At 35.3% G+C, this 26,960-nt stretch overlaps 12 protein-coding genes across 12 annotated transcripts; 6 read left to right on the forward strand and 6 right to left on the reverse strand.

The window, feature by feature from the left end:
- Positions 1-62: 62 nt before the first annotated feature.
- PPL_05508 (putative pantetheine-phosphate adenylyltransferase) lies at positions 63-1,278 on the reverse strand (the record flags this gene model as incomplete). The annotated part of the gene is made up of 2 exons (XM_020576387.1): positions 63-308; positions 400-1,278. 2 exons carry the CDS (start codon positions 1,276-1,278, stop codon positions 63-65), a joined length of 1,125 nt encoding a protein of 374 aa, XP_020433636.1.
- Positions 1,279-1,805: 527 nt separating this feature from the next.
- On the forward strand, positions 1,806-3,151 carry PPL_05509 (citrate synthase; the record flags this gene model as incomplete). Its single annotated transcript, XM_020576388.1, has 3 exons — positions 1,806-1,923; positions 2,013-2,635; positions 2,729-3,151. The coding sequence occupies 3 exons, from the start codon at positions 1,806-1,808 to the stop codon at positions 3,149-3,151; spliced, it is 1,164 nt and encodes a 387-aa protein (XP_020433637.1).
- Positions 3,152-3,302: 151 nt separating this feature from the next.
- Positions 3,303-5,536, reverse strand: PPL_05510 (DENN domain-containing protein; the record flags this gene model as incomplete). Its single annotated transcript, XM_020576389.1, has 3 exons — positions 3,303-3,909; positions 3,984-4,905; positions 4,987-5,536. 3 exons carry the CDS (start codon positions 5,534-5,536, stop codon positions 3,303-3,305), a joined length of 2,079 nt encoding a protein of 692 aa, XP_020433638.1.
- Positions 5,537-6,323: 787 nt separating this feature from the next.
- On the reverse strand, positions 6,324-7,749 carry PPL_05511 (uncharacterized protein; the record flags this gene model as incomplete). Its single annotated transcript, XM_020576390.1, has 2 exons — positions 6,324-7,480; positions 7,740-7,749. The coding sequence occupies 2 exons, from the start codon at positions 7,747-7,749 to the stop codon at positions 6,324-6,326; spliced, it is 1,167 nt and encodes a 388-aa protein (XP_020433639.1).
- Positions 7,750-8,035: 286 nt separating this feature from the next.
- PPL_05512 (uncharacterized protein) lies at positions 8,036-9,793 on the reverse strand (the record flags this gene model as incomplete). Its single annotated transcript, XM_020576391.1, has 3 exons — positions 8,036-8,227; positions 8,513-9,276; positions 9,424-9,793. The coding sequence occupies 3 exons, from the start codon at positions 9,791-9,793 to the stop codon at positions 8,036-8,038; spliced, it is 1,326 nt and encodes a 441-aa protein (XP_020433640.1).
- Positions 9,794-9,960: 167 nt separating this feature from the next.
- Positions 9,961-11,991, reverse strand: gacT (RhoGAP domain-containing protein; the record flags this gene model as incomplete). Its single annotated transcript, XM_020576392.1, has 2 exons — positions 9,961-9,966; positions 10,078-11,991. The coding sequence occupies 2 exons, from the start codon at positions 11,989-11,991 to the stop codon at positions 9,961-9,963; spliced, it is 1,920 nt and encodes a 639-aa protein (XP_020433641.1).
- Positions 11,992-12,241: 250 nt separating this feature from the next.
- On the reverse strand, positions 12,242-12,966 carry PPL_05514 (uncharacterized protein; the record flags this gene model as incomplete). The annotated part of the gene is made up of 2 exons (XM_020576393.1): positions 12,242-12,388; positions 12,628-12,966. The coding sequence occupies 2 exons, from the start codon at positions 12,964-12,966 to the stop codon at positions 12,242-12,244; spliced, it is 486 nt and encodes a 161-aa protein (XP_020433642.1).
- A 2,167-nt stretch (positions 12,967-15,133) lies between these two features.
- On the forward strand, positions 15,134-16,876 carry PPL_05515 (uncharacterized protein; the record flags this gene model as incomplete). Its single annotated transcript, XM_020576394.1, has 3 exons — positions 15,134-15,427; positions 15,486-16,266; positions 16,857-16,876. The coding sequence occupies 3 exons, from the start codon at positions 15,134-15,136 to the stop codon at positions 16,874-16,876; spliced, it is 1,095 nt and encodes a 364-aa protein (XP_020433643.1).
- Positions 16,877-18,698: 1,822 nt separating this feature from the next.
- PPL_05516 (GTPase-activating protein) lies at positions 18,699-22,322 on the forward strand (the record flags this gene model as incomplete). The annotated part of the gene is made up of 1 exon (XM_020576395.1): positions 18,699-22,322. The coding sequence occupies one exon, from the start codon at positions 18,699-18,701 to the stop codon at positions 22,320-22,322; it is 3,624 nt and encodes a 1,207-aa protein (XP_020433644.1).
- Positions 22,323-22,651: 329 nt separating this feature from the next.
- PPL_05517 (uncharacterized protein) lies at positions 22,652-23,830 on the forward strand (the record flags this gene model as incomplete). Its single annotated transcript, XM_020576396.1, has 1 exon — positions 22,652-23,830. One exon carries the CDS (start codon positions 22,652-22,654, stop codon positions 23,828-23,830), a length of 1,179 nt encoding a protein of 392 aa, XP_020433645.1.
- A 276-nt stretch (positions 23,831-24,106) lies between these two features.
- PPL_05518 (ankyrin repeat domain-containing protein) lies at positions 24,107-25,111 on the forward strand (the record flags this gene model as incomplete). The annotated part of the gene is made up of 2 exons (XM_020576397.1): positions 24,107-24,581; positions 24,648-25,111. 2 exons carry the CDS (start codon positions 24,107-24,109, stop codon positions 25,109-25,111), a joined length of 939 nt encoding a protein of 312 aa, XP_020433646.1.
- Positions 25,112-25,710: 599 nt separating this feature from the next.
- Positions 25,711-26,904, forward strand: PPL_05519 (DUF4419 domain-containing protein; the record flags this gene model as incomplete). The annotated part of the gene is made up of 2 exons (XM_020576398.1): positions 25,711-25,871; positions 25,935-26,904. The coding sequence occupies 2 exons, from the start codon at positions 25,711-25,713 to the stop codon at positions 26,902-26,904; spliced, it is 1,131 nt and encodes a 376-aa protein (XP_020433647.1).
- Positions 26,905-26,960: the final 56 nt, after the last annotated feature.

Raw genomic sequence — 26,960 nt, forward strand, 5'->3', positions numbered from 1 at the left:
AAAATAACAATGTTAATAGTAAATGTTTATTTTATATTTCTTATTAAAATATTATTAAAGTGTTACTTATTATTTTGTAATTTGTTATAATCCAATTCTCTCAAGTATGATGAACTCAATTTGAAATCCGAGCCTTGATCGACACCATCGAAATAGGTAATCTCGTAGATCTCAAGTGGTTTCAAATTGTTTTTAACTCTCTCTTCATTGATGTGCAACGCCGTATTCTTTGTCTCTGGTGATACAATAATAACTTCCAACCGATTGCTAACCTTTGTATTTGCATATGGTTCTAATAATCTTAACATCTGGAAAACATATACAATTCATTATTAATTAGTATTAAATCATTCATATTTAACTATTATTGTTGTTGTTGTTGTTGTTGTTGATAGTTACATTATATTCAACATATGGATTTAAATGTTTCATAAATTTATAGGTGATATCCGATCTCTCTTGGAATGGAGCAATCAGCTCACTGTATTTTTTCGATTTCAAAATGGTGTTATCGGTGACACCTATCTCCATGTATTCCGAACAGAGCAGTGCTGCCATCGAAAGCAGAACTTTGTGACCTGGATGGATTCTGTCGAATGTTCCACCGAGTACTGCACCCTTGAATGGTGGTGTGAACAACTCTTTGTTGTCGATCTTGCCGATATCGTAGCTAGAGTAATAAAAGTCGGTTGGATAACTCGATTGTGTTTCGATGATTTTCATCTTTGGTGAGAGCGACGACGACAGTGACTGTTCGCTGCTGCTGTTCGCCGCCAGAAAGTCATAGTCGATCTTGTCGACAAAGATGGCATCGACCTCCTGTTCCAACGGGGTGGATTGCAATGGTTGTGCGGCGTTCGGTTGGCTTGCCAACAACTGCGCATTGGCAATGTGTGGCATTATAGTGACGTCCAACTTCATGTTTAGACCGTAGAGAACCTTGTAGTAGGTGTCCAAGATTGCTTCGTATCGCTTCAGCTGAGTGATGTGCTTGCTCAACACTGGCATCTGGAGGTCTTCGACAAGCGAAACATTTGGTTGTCTCATCGATTTGACTAGCAAGTTGATTGCTACTCTCAGGTCATTGTAGAGTGGTTGTTGCATATACTGTATTTGTGTTGGTGGCATCTTACAGAACGGCTTGAAATCAATGAATTGAACGTAGAGTTTGTCGGTCACCTGTTTCTGAACATAATTCAACCTGGCGATATTATAATGATGCAAAACATCATGAATACCATCTGAATACAACAATCTTATTAATCCTGATTTATACATAGTTTTAACTTATTAATACACAAAAAAATAGAAAATAAAAATAAAAAAAAGTAAGATAATATTATTTGTTTGTATCAAAACAACTTTACAAAAATTGTTTGTGAATTTGATTGAATTATTATGAAGTTGCTGATGGTTCAAAAAAAATTGATATATATTTATTATTTATAGTAACAAAATTTGAATTCAATTTCAATATTCTTTTACTTTTCTTATGTTTTTTTTTTGACTTTCTTTTTAAAGAAAATGAAAAACAACAACAAATTTTAAAAAACAAATTATTATATGTAAATATATAAGATAATATTAAATATCTTTTTTTCGTTTTAAACAAACACCCCTAATTTGTGTTGTTCATTTTATATTTTTTTATTCAATTTTTATGTTTTTTATTGGGGTTTAAACAAATGATAAAAAAAAAAATCAAAAACACACTTATTAGTCATTAAATTTAATTTTGTCAAATCATTTGACTATTAAAACTAGATATCTATAATTCTATATCTAAATATATCAAAAGATAAATAATGAGTAGTGCAGAAGAATATTCCAAAGGTCTAGCTGGTATTTATGTTGCTAAATCAAGCATCTGTACTGTTGGTGTAAAAGGTGCTGGTTTAAACTATCGTGGATATGATATAAAAGGTATAAATCAATAAAATTGTGTGTGATTCACAATCAATGTTAAGTTAAATTAAAAATTTATTTATTTATTTTTTTTTATAACAAAAAAGAATTGGCTGCAAATTCAACATTTGAAGAAGTTGCATTCTTGCTTATCTATGGTTATCTTCCAACTGAAGAGGAGCTCTTGGGATACTGCAGAACCTTGAGTTCACTACGTGATATTCCGGGTGCTCTCAAAGATTGTCTCGAGAGAATCCCAGCGTCGGCACACCCGATGGATGTCCTGAGAACCGGTTGTTCCATCTTGGGTACATTGGAGCCAGAGTCACCGACCAACAACCAATTCCAAATCGCCAATCGTTTGATTGCTTCGTTTGGTTCGATGTTGCTCTACTGGCACCACTGGGTATCGAGCGGTAAGAGAATCAACTGTTTGACACTCGCAGAGGACTCGACTGCCAAGCATTTCTTGAAGTTGTTGCGTTACGACGGTCAGGAGCCATCGGCATTGCATGTGCGTGCCGTTGACGTATCACTCATTCTCTACGCAGAGCATGATCTCGCTGCATCCTCATTTGCCGCACGTGTCACCACCTCTACACTCACTGATTTCTACTCTTCGATCTGCACTGCCATCGGAACTCTGAGAGGACCACTCCACGGTGGTGCCAACGAAGCTGCCATGCATCTTTTAGCTCAATACTCATCACCCGATGATGCTGAATCTGGTGTAAGTTATACTTAACAACAATAATATGAATGAATTGAATAACAAATCTCAATCTAATTTAATTGATTCATCATTTCTTTGTTTATATTATAGATTATGAAAATGTTAGCAAAGAAAGAATTGATTATGGGATTTGGACATCGTGTATATAGAAATGGTGATCCAAGAAATCCAATTATTAAAGAATGGTCAAAACGTTTGGCCAATGAACAAGGTGGTAATATGAAGTTGTTCGAGATTAGTGAACGTGTCGAACAAGTTGTCTTCCGTGAGAAGAAGATGTTCCCAAATCTCGATTTCTACTCTGCCTCTGCCTACAGCCAAGTTGGAATTCCAACACTCTTCTTCACACCGGTCTTTGTCATCTCTAGAACCACAGGATGGGCATCTCACATCATCGAACAACGTTCGGACAACAAGTTGATCAGACCATCTGCAATCTACACCGGACCAGAATCAAGACCATACGTACCAATTAAAGAAAGAAAATCCGAAAAGAAATCAGCATCTCTTTGATTTATTCGTTTATAAATAATAATAATAATAATAATAATAATAACTAAGGAATGCAATGAAATCAAAAATATATAATAATAATGTATAAAAAAAACACTAAATAATAATCTAATCATTTATTTTTTAGCTAATCTAGTTATAAATATAGTGTTTAAGCTGTAATGTTATCTGATGAAGAAGACAATTCTTCATCACCATCAGATTGTCGCAACTTTTTGTCTTGATAAACTGAAAATATCTGTGTCAACATAAACTCTTTGATCCATTTTCTTTCGACTTCTTCTTCAAACTCTACCTCTACAAAAGTCTCCTTGACGAAAACCGATACGTGTTTCAATTGAGAAACATCTCTTACACAATGTCTGTTGAAATTTTCAAATAGGATTTCGAAATGTGATTGTATGTATGTGACGAGAGCATTGAGTATCGGTACTTGTCCTTCGCTCGGTGAGTAGTTGTGTGCATTCCTGATTTCCATGTGCATCTTTAATGACTTGAGAGCATCGATCAACTTGTTGGCAATTTCATTGGAGCTGGGGAACAGTACATCCGGTACCTTGGCCTTATGAATAATCTTATTCAGATCGATATCGACAACGATAGTCTCTGTCAAATCCACCTCGTCAATCATACTCTTTGAGCAGGTACCAACGATATAGGGTACTGGTGCACTACAAATATCTCTCAGTGAATCTGGTATAATCGGTAGCATTACAGATTGATAAACAAATGGTTTAATAAGTGAAACCATAGTAAATCTAAATATAGATAGATGAATATTTATGTTAATAACAAATAGCTATTGAATGATCGATGAATTACCGCTACTTACACAACAGAAGTTAAATTTCTAAGTGATTTCGAATAAAATACAATTTTTCTTTCAAGTAGTATAGAGTTTAGGATGGAAATGATTGCAGCATGTGATAAAAGTTGTAGAGTAATCAGTAAACCATACTCGATGATGTAGCCACTAAAGTCTGCATCTTTATGTGAAAGGATTTCTCTTCTAAACTCTATGCTTCTGCCAAGTGAATCGATTTGATATTTGATAGATTCTCCGGATTTAGGTATTGATTGCTGATAGAAATATTCAATTAGATCTCTGATTGGTGTGTCTGGTGCTTTGATGTTATGTGGAATCTGGAGTGTCGATAAGGAGGATGATGATGCTGATGCTGATAGATTTGTTTGTGGTGGTAAGGGTGGTGTTGTCATTGAAATATCTCCATCTGTTGATTTGTAAAGTGGAGTTAAACTAGGTGGTGTGGTGATGATTGTAGTGCTAGTTGTTGTTGTTGTGGTGGTTGTTGTTGCCGCCGTTGAAGATGAAATACTTTCACCACTACCATTCAATTGTTGTTGTGGTGGTTCACTTGAAACCGTTATACTAATAATTGGTTGTTGAATGACATGTTGCTGGTGTTGAGCTTGTTGCTGTTGCTGTTGTTCCTTCTCTTTTAATTCACGAATTGGCGAAGGTTTTCTCAAGGAAACTAAATAACTTTGAAACAATTCAACTTGTTGCATATGTTGAATCTTTAGAATGGAATTGAGAATGTTGAAATGCAGTGAAAAGAATGGATACTTTGTGAGAATGACATAACATTTGGGTGCAGTAACTATTGTATCTTTCATATTAAAGACTGAATCTTCATAGATATCGATATCATTCATTCTATGCCCAACCTCTGCTGATTTAAACGTACAAACGCCATATAAAACATCTTTCTTTTCGTCTGTCAACATAAACACTACATGTAGATATTATAATTTCAGCAAAGTTAGTAAGTTGTTTACTACAACCAACGATTGTAACAAATTTAATTACATACCGAATGAATCTTCAGGTTCTTTTAAATGATTTTGTGAACAAAGAAGTGTGAATAGATTGGTGTTGGATGCACCTAGAGATTGATAGCTGAGTGGCACTCCGCCAGGGAATGGAAAATCATATACATTGATCGAGCCGAGTGAACGATCTGGTGGATACTGGTAGAGTATCTTTGGAAGGTCACGCTCTACTCTCGTCTCTTTGGGTGGTGGGGGAGGTGACCGTGAGAGGAATTTAAATGCCGATGATCCAGATGGTGAGTTATTTGGAGATGAAGCCGAGAGTGATTGATGCTTTGATGGCGGTGGTGAAACGTTGAACTCTGACGATCTTTGTAGTGGTGGAGACGACGACTGCTCCGTTAGCTTACGCTCCGCACCAATCACCAGAAACCACTCGAACAAACGATCTCTCTCGCCGGTCGGACTACGTCTCACCGATGTATGTAGCTGTCGGCTCAGTCTCTCTTCACTGGTCATCTTCTCTACATTCAGAGTGATATCGATTCTGTTTCTACCAGAAGGTGTTCTTTTATGTGATTTTAAAAACATCTTTTGATATTTATATGTTTTTAATTATATAGATACTACTATTACTAGATATGTATAGATCTAGATATTTTTACAATTAAAAAAGAATTTAAAAAAAAACTGATATTAAATCCTTTTATCCAAAAAAAAAAAAAAAAAGGTGCAAATGCTAAACTAAAAAACTAAAATAATATAAAAAAAAAAACATCAAAGAATTCTTATTCTAATATTTTTAATTTTATTTAATTTATATAGATATAGATAATGATAAATAAGATGAATATAATTATATGTAGAGATAAAATATTAATTATTTTTTTTCAAAAAAGATTAAAAAATATTAATTTATAATGTGTTATATGATTATGTTATATTAATTGAATATGAGATTGAAGATACTGATAATGATCTGTTGTTGATGTTTTATTTTGACAATGATGAAAATTGGTGTATTATATATATAGAGTGTTACAAAAATAATGATAATTTAAAAACAGGTAATAAAAAAAACGTAAAAATTAATTAATTGATTTTATTTTAATTTAAAAAAACATGACATGAATGACTCAGTTTATGTGAAACAGAATTAATTTAAGATGGTCTAAAAATGAACACTATTTTTCATTTTTTTTTTGTTCCAAAACAGTACAGTGTGTTGGTTATTTTTATCATGAAAAATAGTTGGTGTTTGTTATTGGAAAACGAGAAGAGAGAGAATTATATCTGGATGCTTGTTGTTTTTAGGATGAATTTCGGAAACATTTTTTTTTTTTTTTTTAAACATAAAGAATTATAATTTATTTTATTTTTAAACTTCACTATCATTATTGTTGTTATCATCATTATAATTAGTAGTAGTAGTACTATTGTGGTTATTGAAATTATTATCGGAATACTTTAAGTTGGATGTCTTTTTCTCGAGTTCTCTATTCATTTCCTGACGAAACTGTATGATACAACGTTTCAAATAGATGTTCTCTTGAGTGATATTTCGTAGGTATCTTGCGGTTCTCTCGTTTTCATCGATTAACACCTTCACTGTTTGATTCACCAAATTCAATTCTTGTTGGAGTTTTATTTGATTGTCTAGTTTCTCTACCTCCATCATACTACTACTCGTACTACAATTCAAATTTTGATCTATATAGCTACTACTACTATTACTACACGTACTACCATCACTTCTTCCTAGCATTCCTTGATTATTATTATTATTATTATTACTACTAAAATGATCGAATGAATCTCTTTCACTTTCTCTTTCTCTTTCCGATTCAACCATATAGAAACTATTTAATAAAGAACCATCTACAATTCCTAATTTATTGCCACCACCACTATTGTTATTATTATTCTTGTTGCTATTATTATTATTATCTTTGTTATTTTTATTCCTTTGGAATATAATTTGAGGTTTAGGTAATATATCCATTAGTTTCTCTATACCAAACCAGTTGGAAAGAGGTGAACTGTTATTGGTATTACTGGAGTTGCTATAGGATTCATTGTAGTGGTTATGAGATGTAGGTGGTGTTGGTGGTGTTGAATTCAAATTGGGATAGAAATCATTGTTATTTAGTAGTGCAGATTCTGTAGTTGGTGTCACAGGCGAAGCATAGTTTATAATGGATGATGATGACGCTGTTGTACTTGTACTTATAGAATGATTATAATTATTAAAATGATTATATGATTGATAACTATTATTATTTTTCGAGTTATTTTGTAATTTATTAAGTATTGTCAATTCGTGATATTGTCTTAGGTCATTTGCTTTCGATGCATGATTTTGCGAGAGAATCTTCAAAGCATTGATTGTTTGATCATTCGTTGTTTGTAAAATAGCCAAGTTAAAGTAGTTGGCAGCCTGCGAATGAAATTCAATTGCCTCTTCTATCAAGCCAAACTCTTCACATTCCAATGCTTTCTTTACTAAAATATGTGCCTGTTTTTTATCAAAATTATCTTAATTAAATTAAAATACTCTTAATATGTCTTATTTAACTATTACCTTTGATATGAAATTAGTTGTTTCAATTGTGGACATTAATATAAATTTAATTATGCTCTGAACCTATATATCACCAAAATCCACTTTAATTTAATCAAAAAATAATAATAAATAATAAAAAATAAATATTTAATACTTTATACTTTTTAATTTACAAATAATAAATAATAAACAACTAAAACTTTGAAGTTATTTTAAAAATAAATAATATACATACATTCATTTTTAATTTATTAAATAATAAAGTAATTTTATTAGATGATGGGCTATAAAAAAAAGTCAATTATAATTTAAATGTGGTTATTTCATACTTTGTTGTTCACACTTTTATTCTATTATGTGACAAGATTGATCTTAATATAATTCAATAGCAATATGAAATAATATTTAAAAATATTTATTAAAAATATATTTTTAGTAAGGAAATAATAAAATGTGAGGGTTTGTAAATAATAATTTTTAAAAAAAGATTTATAATTATTTCTATATTATCCAAAAAAAAAAAAAATTTATTTATCATGTTTTGTAATAATCGATATTAGATTGCTTAAATCTTTTTGATTAAACATTTTAACATATAGATATCCGTTGGAAGAGCCATATACCAAATAACTTTGATCATTTAGCTTTCTGATTGTAAAGTCCTTATTAAATGTACCAATACCTCTATAATAGATATTGGTAATATTATTTCTAAAATGCTGTGGAAATTGAAATTCGAAAGATGATCGACTTGTAAAGATAAGAGTTTTGACTGATGGTGGAATCATATCTATCGATTTATAGAGATCATTAATACCTATATCTAAAGTTTCGATGGTGTTTGGTAACGAAATAGAATTATGTCCAAAATTAGGCAAACGCAACTCTGTGATACCTGGAGGAATTCTATTAATATACAAATAAGGCGAATTGCACCAATGTAAATAGATAGATTCCACATTATATGGTAGTAATTGAATTGGTTTGGAAAACACTCCACTTACTTCCAATCGATCCACTCTTACATTTGGTGGAATTTGATCTATTCCCATATTATTATAGTATTTCAATGTTGTAAGGTGATATTGCAATGAAGATGGAAACAATTCATCGTATTTGAATGGACACTTGTTAAAATTGAGAATTTGAATTGAGTTGGGCATTGTTCCTACCAATGGATGCGGCCGATCAAAGTGCAATAGTTTCAGTGAAGAAGGTAGATGAGACATGTTGAGAGTCAGTAGCTCGCGATATAGTGGGTCGTCTCTCAGGAAGAGTTCTTCGAGGTTGGATAGTGTAGTTAGCTCTGGAATCCAAGAAGGTGATACATTAACGATGATTTTGAGTGATGATGGCAATACACCTGCACCCAAATGAGTTCTAGCACCAGAGTATTCTAATTTCTCAAGCTTGTTTGGCAGGACTCCAGGTTGGAGTGGTAATCTGTAACTCTCAATGTTAAGAACTCTTAGAGTTGAAGGGAATACTCCTGGTGTAAATTCACATTCGTATTCACCAGAGAAAGTAATCTCTGTCAAACCCTCAGGAAGCACACCAGGTTCAATCCTCTGAGTGAATCCATTTCTAAAAAAGAGAAGTTCTAAGCAATCAGGCATCGATTCTTTTGTAAGAGTTCCTTTAAAGTTGTTCGTGAGTTCCAATGTCTTTATAGAGTTTGGTAGCTTTTGTTCCAATGAACTACATCCCAAAAAAGATGTGACCGATTGTGATTCCGATAACAAACGATAAAGATATTTGAAGTGATCATCTGAAAGAGGAAATAAATTGATTATCTCTTTTATATAACACGGAATACATTTAAGATCTGTAATATCTGTTTGTGAAATTATTAAATTAGTATAATTGGTATATAAATATCCTCGCTCGAATGCTCTGTGGTTTAAAAGTTACTAACTTTTTACAATAAAATCATAATGCCTAAAATTAAGTAAATCTGTCATTGGATCAGCGATCAACAATGAACAATTACTTTTTGTTTGAATAGTCTTTAAAAAGATGTTATCATAGGATGGTAGTTTGAAGTGTTCATGATTTCGTTTGATTTCGATATTATCAATTCCAGCAATACTGATCTTATTGAATATTAGATAGCTATGTCGATCGTTGAACCATCTCTTGCAAACCAAACTGAAAACTATTCGATCAATATCTTCATCTACAAAACAAATTATTTTACGTAATAAAAAATGTGATAGATTTACTAGTTTATTTGTTTGATTTTCACTCTCCATTTTTGAACAAACCATTAAACGAGAATTTTTCATTTTTGATTCTCATTTTAGTTTTAATTGATATGAATCTTAAGAAATATGAAAGAAACTTGTTGCCTTTTTTTTTGTAAAGATGGTTATTACATATTTAAATTTGTAAAGTTTTTTGAAGAAACTGATCTTGTGATTAGTGTTTTTTTAGTATAAATAAGAATTTTTTATTATTTCTATATAAAAAAATAAATTGAATGAATTGACAATTCAATCATTTCGTATACATTGATGACTGCTAACCAACCAACTTATTTGGTATAGTTTTAGTTTTGCACTAGATTTACAAGTTTTCTCGAACTATTTCCACCTCTTAAAAGTTGATTCATCATTTGATCTTTGTTCAGTTGAGCGTTATTGGATGTTGATGAATTCGATGAGGATGTAGAGATAGATGATGATGATGTTGATAATGAAATATGTTCTTTTGGTGATCCTGATATATTATTGTTTGATGTGTTGGTTGTTGTTGTTGTCGATGTCGATGTTATGTTGGTCGGTAATGTAGGTGATCTACTTCTTGTGAGTATCTCTTTGGTGCTTATGGAATGACGCTTGGAACGCTTCAACTTTTCCTTCAGTGCAAAGTATGATTCCATCAGCTGAATCTCCTCCATCAGCTTTTGATTCTTCTCTTCCTCCTTGCGCAGTTTTTCGACCAACTCCAAACTCTTGGTGGCAAAGAACTCAGAGGTCTCTGTCTCTTTGGCAAGCGATGCACGCAGCTCGTCCATATCGCGAATGTAGAGTGTGTAGTCACGCGAGGTTCGATCGTCTCTTTGTGTACGTATATTATTCATTGTCTCTTTCAGTTTATCCAACTTTTGTTCGAGTAGAATCGATTGATATTGTGTGTTTTCATAGTTATTGTTGATTGAAGTGCTGCTGCCGTTTCTCGGGATGTTGTCGTCAAAGCAGCTTTGTGAACGTTGTTGACGTGAGAGGAAGTCCAACTCCTCGTTGTCCAACTCGCGTGAGTATCTATAATCCTTGGAGTAACGGTTGTAATTTCCACTGTCGCGCGATGAATTTCCATAGGTTTTTCCACCACCGTTGTTCATTATATTCGAGAGATTATATTGATTCTGACTGCTAACACTGTATCTGAAACTTCTTGATTCGCGATCACCAATTCTGTTGGATTGTCCAGAGAGTGAACCACCAATGTTATTATTATTATTATTATTGTTGTTGCTAAGCAACATTGAGATTCTCTCTCTTGGACTGAGACGCTTCTCCAACTCTCTTTCAATCTCACGTGAGATATCACGTGAACAACGCTTCTCGGCCATCTCTTTTTGGTGTCGTTCTTTGAATCGTTCAAAGTCGACGCTGTATCGTAGTAGTTTGTCGCGTTCCTTGTCTTTCTCGATGGCACCAGAGGTGTTGGTAGAGGTTGTCGATGTCTGAGTGGTCGACGATCCCACCGCAGCCTGTGGATTGAGGTTGCTCAACGTTGCACCCATATCTCCTCTTCTCATTGACATTGACTGAGTGGATTCTCTGAGTTCTCTCATCTTCTCCTTTGAGTAACGATCGATCTTCTCCTTGAGTTGTTGAATATTCGCTTTGGTAATACTATTGTTTATCATCATGCCATTGCTGTTGTTCAACATATTCGGTGATTGCAATCCCGATTCCGATGCAACATCACTAACCAAATTGTTGTTGCTATTGATACTATTGCTGTTGCTATTGGCAGTACCAAATGCAACACTACGACGATAATACTTGTTGATATTGGTATTACTATTACTTCCATTGCTACTGTTGTCGTTTGGAACTTGAAGCTGTTGTTGTTGTTGTTGAAGTTGTAATGGTTGTTGATTTATTTGTTGTGGTTGTTGTGCGTATTGATTCTTTAAGAATTGATTCTCTTCGATAAACTGTTGGTATTGTAAATCCTCGGCTGTCAGTTTTGCTTTTCTTCTTTCGAGGTTGTGTTGATGTTGTTGTTGCTGTTGTTCTTGTTGCTGCTGTTGTATCTGTTGCTGTTGTTGTAGCTGCTGCTGCAGTTGATCTAAATAGGTTGTTGTTACAGTGAAGGTGATTGGTGTTACAGAGTCGTGTGGCGAGGTGATCGTTGTCGATGTGATGGTGGAGCTCGATGGCGATGATTGTTGGTTGGGTGGCTGGTTCGAAGGCAGCAGTCCCGAGATGGAGATCGATGCGGGACGCGAACGCGAGTATCGCTTCTGCATCTCTGTGACCAACTCTGGCTTCTCCTCGAGCGACAAGAAGTTGTTGAGAACCGGTCGCATCGAGGGCACATGATGCTCGGCGAACGGCTCCTTAAAGAAGAAGTCGTGATACTGTATGGGATATGTTACAATGGCGGGAACACAATTGAGTGTTGGCACCAGACAAATGGCGATATTCGTTACGGTCATCTTGTTCTCTTCGCTCTTCAGTAGCAGCTTCGAGAGCAGAGAAGTGAGCGACTGCATCACCTCAAAGTGAACGGGTGGCAAACAGTGCACGAGATAACGCAGACGCTCGAGTATCTCCATGTCGATCTGCTTCTTCTTGCCGTCCTCCGCTACAAAGAGAGACGCGACCATCTTGTTGATCTGTGGCGGTACAAACACTGGCAAATCTCTAAAGAAACGCTTGAGAAGACCGGCGGCGGTGTATGGCTCGAGCGAAGACACGTCAACCTCCTCGAAATTGTCAAACAACCTAACGAATTCCATGATGGTGACATCACGACCCGGAATTCTAAACAATCCTTCGGTGGAGAGTGCCGTGTACTCGAGGTGGTCGACCAGCTTCTCGACGATGATCGGCACGTTCGAGTCGTCGCGACACGGTACCTCGTGAAGTGGTACACCAAATACACGACGTGCACTCGGTTTCGAAACAATAACCTGTGGAATTGGTTGTTGTTGTTGTTGTTTCTGTGAGTAGATCGCTGGACTACCACGCAAACTGGATTGTGGTGATTCCGATGATGCCGAGACATCCGAGTGTTTCGCATCGTAGTTCTTTGAGTGTCTCTTTGACTTTTTATCCTTCTTACTGCTGTTGCTTCCACTGTGAATGCCATTGACATTCAAATCATTGTTGCTTCCACCACGTGAGCTATCTCTTGAACTTCCATCACTATCGCTATTTCCTGATTTATCCTTATCTTTTTTGTGAAAGATCTGAACTGATCTTCTAAATATATTCTTCATCGTTTTATCTTATCTTTTTTCCTCTCTCTCTCTCTCTCTCTTCTGCTTTTTTACTTTCTTTTTACTAATTTTACAATTCTGAAAAAAAAAAAAAAAAAAAAAAAGTTTTATTAATATTTGTATTTGTATTTTTACTTAAATCTAAATTTTGTTTATTGATTGATAAGTAACTATTTACTTTATTTATTGCTATTTAAACAAAAGAATAATAAACTCTATGATTTTAATTTGATTTGATCTGATTATATTATATTCTTAAAGTTAAGTTATGTGACTGTCACATGATATACACAAAAACACTATGATGATGATGATGATAATAATATGAAAGAGGCAGAAGTTAAAGTTGATTGATCGGGTTTATTAAAAATTATTGAAGCTTCTTCTTTTCTTCTCCTCGAAATGAACTATAGTTCAAATTTCCAATAACTTTATTTGGAACTAACAAAAAAAACAACAAAACTGTTGTCTTTTTCCTTATTAATTATAATCTATTTAAATAAAAAAACAATTAAAAATAACAACAACAACAAATTAAGTATTATTACTATTATTATGATGATGATTTTTATAACAGCTAATTGAAAGTATATATAAATTTGTCCAATTTTATTGATAAAAATTACAACTACAACTATGATAACATCAAATCGTATTTTTAATTTTATTTTATTTTGTTAACAAACTGTTCTGTTTGTTTGTTTGTTTATTTGATGATAAATAATGTAATGTCACATTATTTATTAGCTATTTAGTTATTTGTTTGTTTGTTTGTTTGTTTGAATGTTAAGTTGTTGTTCTTGTTTGATAGGTTTTGGGGGTTGTGTGTGTTTATGTGTTGTTGGTAATATAATATAATATGTGTTTGTTTGGTTGTTGTTGTTGTTGGTGTTGGTGTTGGTGTTGGTGTTGGTGTTGGTGTTGGTGTTGGTGTTGGTGTTGGTGTTGGTATTACGATATTTGTTGTTGTTGTTGATGGTAGTGGTGGATTCATTTTGCACGTTAATAAACATCATCAATACCACCACTATGATACAATTATTTGTTTTAATAATGACTAATGACTATAGTGTCAAACAAACACACACATACAATACTAAACTTATCAAAACCAAACCAAACCAAGCTAAACTGATCCAAACCAAACAGACCACTACCTTTTTTTTTTTTTTTTAATAATAAATCAATAGCGAAAGCGACTGATTTGATTTGTTATGTGATTTGATTTTGATTATTTTATTTATTATTAAATTAACAAATAACCAACTAAAGTGAACTACATTATCAATAAATTAATTAATTAAGATAATATGATAATTACATTGAATTTTAAATATTATTTAACTGTCAAATTACTAAAAATATCTTTTTTCTAAATCTATCTTTTAAAAATAAATATTGTATTGTTATTTTCGTATTTATATATTATTATTACTATTACTACTACTACTATTATTTTTTTAATATTACAATTTTGTTTGATTATTAATCAGGGATTTTTGAGCTTTGCAAACCAAACCACTATCCTATTTAATAACGAATAAATTTTGATCAACAAAAAAAAAAATATAAAAAAATATAAAAAAAATATTTTTTTCTAAATTTGAATTTTTTTTTAGATTTTGAATTTTTCTTGTTTGAGATAAGATTCTTTTTGCAAAGGTGTTCTTGATCAAAAATGATTTATTCTCAATAGAAACAGAAAAAAAGTTAATTTTGTGCTTTTCACTTTTTTTAAAAAAAATTTCATTTTACTTACATCTTTCGGTGAAACCATTTCATTTTCGGAGGAGCTTTGATTTTGGCGGCTTTATACACTTCTTTTCGTTTGACATCTGACTTTTCCATTTCCTTTAGCTTTGGTGCAAAATCTATAATTTTATTTTGTGAAAAAACAATAAAAATAAAAATAATTGTTAATAAATGAATGAATTTAAATAAGCGCTTTATATTATATTTACTTGGGATGTATTGTACTCGTCGAAAAGATAGGTCTTTACTCTGTCAATCATTTGTTTATTTTTTTTAAGATAGGTGATAATTTATATTCCTCACAAATCATCATTCTCTTTATAGTTGTACAAATAGAAGGAATACATACACAAATATCTTCAAATCAAGATCTGGTACACATTGAACCAAATAACGAGTCTCCTACACTCTTGTCATGACAACTACAGGCGTATTTGGAGGCGATGATACTTCTACTCATTTGAAGAGATCAAATCAAGGCAGTGATGGCACTATTCAAAAGAAACAAAGAGGTGATCATCAAACAATGACTCACCAACTGGACACCTCGAATGAACCTTTGTCAACAGAGCCAACACCTACAACAAATCCTACCATGACAGCCCAACTGACAGATGTTGAAGGAGCAGAAGATCACACACAACAGGAAGTGCTTGATGCAGTCAACAGGATCAGAGGTTGGTCCAACAAAATAGATTATTTGAGACAAGTATGACTTCAATTATATTGCAGGGAAATATATCACTAACATCCTCATCTATATCCAGGTAGGATATGTTCCCGATGGAGGAGTTGAACTTGGACCCATCAATCATAATACTTTTATAGCAAGAAGACAAAAGGATGGACAGAGATCTGAGTTCAAGTCGAGGATATGGTTTAGAGATGGAAGGGCATGGATCTATGAAGTACCCTCAATGGCGCATTCATACACTGTCAATGCGATCAATGATATCATTCGGTATCAAACATTCCCAAACCAACATTTGTTGCACACCGGAGGAAATGCGACATTGATCCTCCAACCAGGACATGCAAATGCTGAGCCAGACCAATCTTTGCAACCTCTTCGACCCAAAGTCCCCAACAATCATTCGGCAGATGGATATGGAAATCCTTACCCAACATTGGTCATCGAAGCAGCCAAGTCTCAATCACTTCCAGTGTTACATCAAAAGTGCCTCGACTATTTCATGGATCGTGTTGCTGCTGTGCTTCCTGCTCCTGGTGTCCCTGCTGTGGCTGCAATACCAAGCACAATTAGGATCGTTATTGGTGTCAAGATCTATCCCAGAAACAATGGAGACTTTGCGATGCTTGTTTTGTACTATCAGAATGGTGCAGCAGCAAATCCTGTCAGGATCATCTCTTGTGGAACGACACATTTGGATGTCACCAATACAATCCAAAGACACTTGCCTCCCATATCTCCACCAGGATATGCTGCTCCTCATGGTTATGAAGGTGTCATGCCTCCAGTTGGGCCTCCTCCACCTGTAGCCAATCCAGCCAATCCCCTCAACCTTCAAAATCCTTGTAATGCACTTGGTCTTTTACTTTACCAACTCCAGATACCAACTGTTGAACTGTTCAATGGAGCACCACCCTTGCCACCAGGTGTCATTATTCCTCCATTCTACGCTGTAGACCTGCATTCCATCCAACAAATTGCCAACCAAAAACTCCCGTGATGAAGCATCCAACTCTCGCAGAGCACTTTGATCCAGTAGTCTCCAACAACAATCCAATAAAGACAATGTATATATTCCTCATCCAAACCATCCCTCCAATTCTATCTCTCATCACAATAGAACCACTCTCGATTCACATCCTTTCCTCACCTCCAATTGTGATTGATCACAATGATTCAATGAATGATAATAAACAAAGTCTTAAAGGTGAGAGATGATTCAAATTCTTTTATTGATTAGAGTTGAAATAGTACACCGGTGAGAGTTCAATCTTGATCTGAAAGTTTTCCAAACCTAATTCGTTTCGACTCGAGAGCCTGATACTGAAAACTGATTGGACACATGTCGGTTCGATTCTACATTTCCCTGACATACTCTAGTACGAAACTGTAAAAGTTCTACCCATGAGTGGATACTTGACATTTTATTTGTATTTTTTTAATCAAGAGAACTATAGTCCAATATAGGTACGCTTCTAATTTTATTAATATAAATTTTATTTACTTCTTTATTATATTTCGTATGTCATTAATTTATGTTCAACATCTTAGATCCGATTTTGTATGCCTACGACAAATTATTCTGATATTACCGAATGATGTAAAAGATGAAGACTCCCATCTGTACATTATTCAATTAATGTTTTACTAACTTATTTGATACAGACCAATCCGGCATTATAGGGTAGGCAAGCTACAACGAACCCGAGATCAAAGAATACAGGGACAGATATATTTATCAATGATATGAAAGATTCAATCAATTTCTCAAAGATCTTCAATCAAAAATTGGTGTTCAAAAAATGGTTATTGTAATATGGGAAATTTATATGAGAAAATCAATGATTGGCAACTAGCGAAATAGATATTTAACAATGGACCCTACTGATTAAATAAAACACATACATCAAATAGAAAAGACCACAAAGATATTATTCATCAAAACCAAATTAAAAAGAATTTTTTGTTTTTTTTTTTTGCTTTCCATCTAAAAAAAAAATCTTTTAATTTATAATGGTTTGATTTTTTTTTTTCGTCATCTTTACTCTTTTTTTTTTTTTTTGTTTTAACCACATTTAATAATCAATTAATCAGAAAAGTAGATAAGTTGTAAATCAAACCAATCAAATTAATTTCAACTATTAAATATCAACAACAACAACATCAAAAATAAAATAAAATAATATTGATATTCATTCTTTAACATTCATTTTATCATATTATATCTAAGTAATAGTAATAAGTAAAATAACGAACGAATAAATTTAATAAGGTTAAGTTATATATAATTAATAGATTTGTAATAATAATAGATATGTTATCTTTAAGATAAAGAAGATAATTAAATAGTAAAATTAAAGATATACATAAAATACATACAATAGATAGATATTAAAAATACAATGTTTATAGATTGGGCATGCACATTAAACCTCATTGATAATGAGAAAAGTAAGTTTTGTTGATTTCTTTTTATCTTTTGATTTAGCAGCAAAAAAAAAAAAAAAAAAAAGAAAAAAAAGATTAATAGTTATAAAAATATTTATTTATAGATACAGGTATATTAAAAGATTTCCCATTGTCAGTGAAAAAGATATTGGTTCATAATGTTGTGACTTCATTCTTGTTGGACTCGAATACATCGATGCCCAACATTGTGGCGAGTAAACAACACTTGTCGTGGATCATGGAGGTTGTTGAACAAGGTTTTCTCTTGCCTCTCGAGGAGTCACCTTCGATATTCGCGTGTATCGAGTTGTACAAACGTTGGTTGTTCGACGCCAAGTCGCGACCAGCAGCACTCTCCGAGGACACCGACGAGTACTACATGCAGCGCATACTCGAGCACCTGACCCTCACATTCCAGCCGCGACCTGCACCCACCAAAGAAGCGGTGGACACTCATATCATCCTCTGCCAGAAGGTGTTGCAGCTGTATTTGGACATCGGTCGTGCACTCTCCAAGAACTTCTCCACACAAACCTTTGAGCTGTGGATAACTCTCCTGCTGGCAGTCACCGATTGTACGCTTGGTGTCGCGTCGAAAACTGACGAGATTCTCAGTCGTTCTATATGTCCGTTGCTTCTCAAGGTGTTGTTCGAGGTGTGGTTGCACTCGCGTACACGCAACGCACAGCTCTGGGCAAGTCTGCACAAGTATGCTTTTGGCTGGTTGCACCACATGCCAACGATTCACCAGTGGAATCTGACATGCTTGGCACTGACCGGTCCACTTATCCAGATGATGTATGGTATTGGCGGAGTCGCCAGCAGTGGTAGTAGCGTCGATATGGCACAACAACAACAAGCTAAAACAACAATGACTGTGAAGTTGGATGATATTTCAATGGAGATTGATAAGGACTATCTTGTTTACCTGTGGAATAGAATCCTCCATACCATTGGCAATCCAAATGCCATTAAGAATCCAAACATCTTTGCCGCTGCTATCAGTGGTATCTTCCAGATGGTGACTATGTTCTTGTCGTCCACTCACGACGGTAACTCGATTTTAGCTATCTTTGGTTCGTGGTTGTTCGAGGCAATCAAGACAATTCGCTTTGGTTTCGACGAGGGTGTAAGTCTTGCAACAGAGATTCTTGCCAACATCTTCCATATCTGCTCGGCAAAGATCTCGTTTGAGCCGATCTACCTGGCAAGTTTCTACTCTTGTTTGTCAGAGGTGCTTTGGTGCGACGGTAAAATCCTTTTCTCTGGTATCATTCACACTCAGATGCTGCTGGCAACAGAACTTCCAGGTTGCCGTATTCTCGTGCCATCTTACATTCGTGCACTCGGACGTATTCTAACGATTATTCCAGGTTCATCGAGTGAATATCTACGTCGTTCCGCCATTAGAATCTTGGGACAAATCATGTGTTTGTCGAATCGTTTCGAAAACGTTCAGTTCTACCACTTTTTCAATAAGCGTCCAATGGAGTATTACCCACCACTGCCATCGGACGTCACTGGAAAGCACGAGCTACTCCAACCGGATCTCAATGTATTCCGTGACGTTCGACTACATGTCGCCCATTTGATTCTCTCGTCGCTCAACACTGAGACATCGCCTTCCAACTTGTCCACTTTGATCTGGTACATTTTGGAGTTCCAATTGGAGCATCAACATCGCAATGTCACTCTGATGCCCGACGGTAAGAGTTCGACCGTTGCTTTCATCAACACAAGCATCAACATCATCTTGAAAAAGGCAACGTCGTTCACCGGACAATGGCCAGCGGAAGTTATCACCCATGCCTTCCAGTTGCTCAGTGTCTTGGCTACTCACCATGCATCGATCCCAACGTTTGTGCAACTGGCTCACACCGTCGTAAGAAAGCTATGTAAATTCATCATTTTCAAGTCACGCGAAGTACCCATCTCCATCGAGAATGAAGAGTTGATTGTACTGGCTCTACACACCATTGGCCAATGGGTGGTAGTCAGTGGTTGGATCTTTGATGGCAACTACAAGACTGACACTTCCACTCTTTACATGTTGTTCGATGCACTTACTATTGCACTTGGCGGTAAGAATCCAAACGAGGAAACTTCCTCGAATGCTTCGACCGGAAGTGGAAGCGGTGGAATCTCTGGCGTTCCACTCAGCGGTCAATCATCGCAATCATCGCCATTCGGTGTTGGTTCACTCCAACCACCTGCCTCTGCATCCACCAACAGCCCAGCAACATCATCTTCCTCCTCGTCCAATTCATCCGGTGGTCAGTCGACTGCTAGTGGCGCCAACGGTGCAGCGTCGGCAACACCAGCCAAGACGCGCAAAATCACAAACAATCCACATATTCCATCGAGAATCAAAGATATTGCACAATGTACATTCGATACCATAATGAATAGAATGAGTAACTTTCCAAATCCCTACAACTTTGGTCCGACTTCTCAAACCTCATCGGCCTGGAAGGAAGACGACATTATCGAGTCGATCCGCGCACAAGCCAAACAGGCCGGCGAACCCAACTTCCCTGTGGAACAATGCATTCGTTTCTACTCGATTAATGACGCGACATTGATTACAATGATTGATCAGCCATTTGGAGCGAACGGTCCTTACACCACGATCATCATCCGTGATTCATCGGGTCGTTACGTTATCAATGCCGACTTGGCGTATTTGCCTTTCAAACCAAAGGATGAAAACGACGGATTGGCAAACGGAGGTGATAGAGCAGCTGGTGACAGTGAAGTCGCCGGCGCTTGGGAAGAAGACAAACCACTGTCAGTGCTGCCAGCGCGTAGCAGCACCGACGGTCACAAACCATTCACTGCCAACTATAGCAACCAAGAAGATTTCACAGAGATACAGAGTTATCTCTCTAATAAATCGGATTCTATATTCCAACGATCGACTGTATCGCTTATCAAAACGGAAAGCGATGTACTATCAACTCTAAACTATGGTTTGGAACCAAAGATTGCATTGCAAGCAGTCAAAGTTGGTAATCGTTACCAAGGCGATTGTAAATTCCAAAACTCAAGATTGCTTCTTTCCAACCTTGGATTCCTCTCGTTGGAATCCAAAGGAAAAGTTTCACAAATGGAGAATACCGTTACATTCTACCAAGCGATTTGCTCGCTCGATCAAGTACCGGAGCGACTGCAATCCAGAGTCGGAGTGTTGTATGTAAAGGAAAACGATACCACCGAGGAGGAGGTATATAGCAATGTTATAGAAAGCGATACTCCCAAGGATTACATTGACTATGTAAGCTCGCTCGGTTGGATGGTTGACCTGCCCACTCACAAAGGATACCTCGGTGGATTGGACACCCGAGGAATGCACGGAAAGTATGCACCTTACTATGCCAACAGTGCAACGGAGACTATATTCCACGTGCCAACACACATGCCAAATCAAGGTACCTCCATCGAACACAAACGAAAGTTGCTGAGCAAAGACAGTGTTGTCATCGTTTGGTACGAAGGAACACTCGAGCAATATGAACAGTTGAAGCTAGAGACGATTTCCTCGCGTATCCAAATCGTTATTACACCGTTGGATTCCGAGTTGTTTAGGGTGAAGACTTACAAGGGTGTCTTCAACAAGACAACTGGTTTCGGTCCAATCGTAAACGATGATATCATTGTCAGTAAGCATATACTACACGAGGTTACCAAGTCGACTGCTGTCAATGCTTTCCAACAGTTGTCCACCAGTGACACCAAGAACTCACATCCATTCATTCAAAGAAGAAGAATGATCTACGATATCTCCATCTCTTTCAAGCGCGAGTTGTCAGTCCAACAAAACTATTCCAACACTTTCCAATCGCTCGATGAAGATCAATATTACAAAACACCGGTATTCAGTAGCAGCACCGAGCTGGATATCTTCAAACAAGTTAAACCAAGCCAAAAGTCAAATACAAACAATAATACATCGATAAGTATTGGAACACAACAAAAAGAACAACAACAACAACAACAACAACAAAAGGAACAGCTACAACAAAAAGAACAACAGCAACAGCAACAACAACAACAATCTAGTTCAACATCATCACCAATTGTTGCACCACAAACACCTGGAAAATCAACTTGGAGAGAATCCGTTACACTTTCATCTCCAATCAATCCAAATCGTCAATCGATACAATTGAAACCACTTGCTCAAGTCAATCCAACATCACCAACCACTTCACCAATCAAAACATCATCGTCATCCTCTGGTTCATCAGGATCATCCTCTTCCAGTAAGAATTGGGGTAGTATCCTCAGACCCAACCTTAGTAAGAGTGATTCCAGTTCTGGAGCATTGGCCAAAGATACCTCATCTCAATCCTCTACCTCTACTTCCACTTCATCGTCGTCTAACCCGACTTCAAGCACAACAACACCTTCTCGTGGTAATTTCTTCACAAGAAGACCACAAAGTACAGAAGAAAAAGATAAATAAACAATCATCATTGTTCTTTCTTTTACTATAATATAATATTAGTGTTGCTAGGAGTAATAGAAATCTTCAAATTTGAAAATACTAGCTCGATTGACGACTAGTGATCGTGACTACCATTTGAAATTTGGCTCATATTGTTATTGCTGTTAAACTTTCCATAAGTTACAATGGTTTTCGAATTGATTGTCAAATTTAAAGCTAGGAAAGAGTTCTTAATTAGACTTGCAATTTTTTGCACAATTTTCGTATATCCAGTGAGCTTTTGCGATGTTTCTTTTTTTGTAAAATCAAAATTTTAAAGAATTCGATTATTGTTCAAAACTATAATCATGTCAATAAATAATTCAACAAATAAATTATTTTCAAAAGTATTTAATAATATAGTTGTTAGAAATGAAATATTCAATCAAGTTTATACAATTAATATGATGTGGTCAGAGAATATTCCTACAAAAGTGCATAGATATAATAAATTGATAGAATCACCAAAAGCATTGATTGGTAATGACTATCTTGACTTATTCATTAAGTATTTAAATGTTCATGGCTTAGATAAGAATAAGAGTTCACTTTACTTTAGGTGGTCAGTTGAGCTTGGAAATCTTGGAATACTACAATATCTTTATTCTTTGGTTTCAGAGAGAAACGATGAAGAGATCATAGAGATATTGAAATCAACTCATCTAATGGGTTCAGCTATTTTAAAATGTAATATTGCGATGTTAGAATGGATGAATCAGAACAATGATTTGGAGATATTCAAATGCTCATCAAATTATTATGAATTTTTACCAAACCGACCAAATGGTTTGAATACAATGAAATGGCTTCAGAGTAATCTTCATCTGCAACCGAATGAAAACCATATTTATCCTGCTGCTGGTTCTGGTGATTTAGAGACACTGATTTGGGTACTTGAAAACTACAAAGGCAATCCTAATGAACCTAATCCTGAGCTTTGGACAGAGGTGGCAAGGACTGCTGCAAGAAATGGGCATGTACATATTCTCAAATGGATCAATGAACATCATCGACCTGATGACCACCAGTTGTCTACTCTATACGGTATAGCATTTAACCTCAGTACTCATGAACATTGTGATACAATCGATTGGATTCATAAGAATTGGCCTGCTGTCAACTTCAATCATAACTATGATCCAGTTACGCAGTATGCATCGTTGGAACTGATACGTTGGTTACATGAGAATCTGTCAGAAACAAACACAGAGCCTTTATTCACATTGGAGGCAATGAACAACGCCGCTCGTTTCAGCAGCTTGGAGGTTGTAGAGTTCCTCCATTACAATCGGACTGAAGGATGTGATGGTAGAGCAATACATCACGCAGCAATCAATGGAAGAAAAGACATAGTCGAGTTTCTCTTGTCTAAAGGATATGAGAGTGATATGTTTACAACTACCATCGCCGAAACTGAAAGAAACCTCTATCCAGAGATTGTTACTTTGATACGCGAGCATCTTTCGAAAAATAAAAAAGAACAATGAAATCCTTAATGAGCATTCTATATATATTAATTTTCAATGAACCGACATAATAGAATAAATGGGTTCTTTAGCAATTGATAGAATCACAAAAATAATTAATTGATAATATGCCTTTCTTGATAGATTTATTCATTCATTTTTTACTTGCCAATAGGTTGGATGGTTATTTATAAGATTATTTTAGTGTTTCAAAAATTTCAAAAATTTAAGAGTAAAAGTGACTGTTTTTAGTGAGTTTTTTTGTTGGTTTCGACTTTAAAACAAATAATAATAATGATGTCAACATATAATATAACAAATATATTATTTTCAAAAGTCTTTAATAATACAGTTATTAGAAATGAGATATTCAATCGAGTTTATTCAATTAATAAGAAGTTGTTAACAATTAATAATACATCAGTCTTTGGATATAATCGATTGATATTGTCACCAAAAGCATTGATTGGTAATGACTATCTTGATTTATTCATTCAGTACTTAAATGTTCATGACTTTGATAAAAATAAGATTTCACATTACTTTATGTGGTCAGTTGACTTTAGAAATCTTAGAATACTACAATATCTTTATGCTTTGATTTCAGAGAGTATAGATGAAGAGATCATAACGAGTTTGAAACCTTGTAACCTGATGAGTTTAGCCGCTTATAAATGCAACGTAGATATGTTGGAATGGATGAACCAGAACAATGATTTGGAGATATTCAAATCATCATCTAAATATTTAATGTTGCCTGGTCGACCAAATGGTTTGAACACAATGAAATGGCTTCATCGGAATCATTATCTGGAACTGAATGAAAGTGTTGTGAAAGCAGCTGCCTCGTCAGCCAATCTCGACATATTGACCTGGGTACTTGAGAACTACGATGGTTGTAAAGATATCAATTGGCTAGCAGTAATCACATCGGTTGTAATAAATGAGCATGTAAATATACTCGAGTGGATCAATGAACATCACAGACCTTCCGACATTCAATTGACCTATTTCGATTTACTTCACTCCGTATCTGCAAATATACATTGTGATACAATCGATTGGATTCATAAGAATTGGCGATCTGTCAATTTCGATCACAACTATGATTCAGTTGCAATGTCGGGATCACTGGAGTTGATTCGTTGGTTATACGAGAATCTGTCGGCAACAAACACAAAACCTGTATTCACAATGGACGCTATAGACAATTCAGCGTATTTCAACAGTGCAGAAGTTACAGATTTCCTACATTATAATCTATGGAAAAAAGGTCAGAGTCAAGATTCTCCTCCCGACTAATATCACCAACATCCCAAGATTGTTGCTTTAGCACATATGTGCTAAACAGTATAATAAAAGGAAAATAAAAGTATAGTATTGAAACAAAATCAGTTTACAGAAAATATTTTATTTTTATTAACACATCTAAAGTATAATAAAGTATTGCCAATAATTTATTATTTTGTGGTCCACCTAGGTGAACAAGTGTGTATGAAGTTCAGCAATATATCACGCAGCAGTCCATAACAATAAAGATACAGTCAAGTTTCATTTGTCTAAAGGATAGTAGAGTGATATTTTGGCCATTGAGGAAGCTGAAAGAAGAGGTTGTTTTGAGATTGCTAATTTAATACGTGAACATCTTTCGAGAAAAAAGGAGAACTCTTAATGTACTTATAAATAGAAAGAATAAAGAAATAAAAGTGTAAAATAAATGCAAGAATAAAATTAAAATTTAATCTAATTGGTAATTTTGGTTACAAAAAGTCCATATTTGTAAAACTAGAATTTTTAAAGAAAGAATGCTGATAGATCGATTTTTGTTTATTTAAAAATAATCATTTTTTTATTTTTATTTTTGATAGTTAAAAAGAAAAAGACAATAGATAGTTAAAAATATGTCACATTATTATAAAAATTTAAGTTCAGATGTAAAATCAACTACATTTGAAATTAGAGAAGATCGTTCTAAGGTTTCAAAGCTCAGTGAGTTCAACCACACCGAACATCTAAAAAAACCAACATCCAAATATGAAGTTGCGAAAGTACCGGAACCATTGTATGTTCCATTGAAATCGAGTATCGAAGCAGATGATGCGAAGAATCACTTTTTCATTGGAAGAAATTCATTTGTACAATCAGCTTTCTACGCGTATTCCCAACATCATAAGCTTGTCATTAGACCAGACGACGTTTGGATAGCGATAATGACACAATTCTCATTCTATTTGAATGCAAACTCTGAACAGCTCCGAGAGAAACTCGTCGATTTCCAAGGCAAGAAAGATCTGGAGGTTGTTGCCAATGCGACGCTATTCAATGCTCCCTACGACGAAATGACTCTGGCAATGACCGATTTGATTTCCCGCAACATTAAAGATCCGTCGATAAGAGATTGGTCAATGCCATCATTCTCAACGACAACCTACAACGATAGAATAGTTGGAGCGGTCTGTCTCATGGCGACAATGAAGAATTACTATAATTTCAAATACTCACTGCGCTGTGGATTGCCAGCAGTAACCATGCTTGGATCGGTAGAAGATTGGAAATCACTGAAAGAGAAAGCTCAGCGGCTGGTGGAGTTTGACGTCGGCGAGCAGAAGCTGATGAGTAAATGGTCGGCGATGTTACTGCCGATTCTCGATCAATTCATTCGTTCGGTGAGCGGAAATGTCTGGTTTACCGATTCGGTGAATGCCGATGGCTTTCTAGACGAAGATCTTGTCGATTGGTGGAATTGCATTGCCAATCACATCGGCGGTGGATCGGGACCGACCTGGTTGTCCGGGTGGATCACCGTATTCACCGTGTTCTCACCGGAAGGCAAATGGTACGGCGACGACAAACACGCAGTCTCATTCATGGTAAATGAAAAGTCGGAATGGCCATTCGTCGACACTAAAGACGTTGCCACTGGATTCGTCGAATTGGACGTGATTATCGATGACAACGGAACTGAATACGCTTCAAAGTTGTATGGTGGTCACTACTCTGTCAAAGTATTCGATGACGAGCAAACACTTGTTCCACAACTAAATTGGTGTATCTCTGTAAAAGAACAGGATATAAAAAATTTACAAAAGAATTGAGAAAGCAAGTATATTAACAAATCAAATCAGTGGATAATAATAATAAATAATAAATA

The sequence above is a fragment of the Heterostelium album genome (genome assembly GCF_000004825.1).
Source record: "Heterostelium album PN500 unplaced genomic scaffold PPL_contig12, whole genome shotgun sequence".
Lineage (NCBI taxonomy): Eukaryota > Evosea > Eumycetozoa > Acytosteliales > Acytosteliaceae > Heterostelium > Heterostelium album.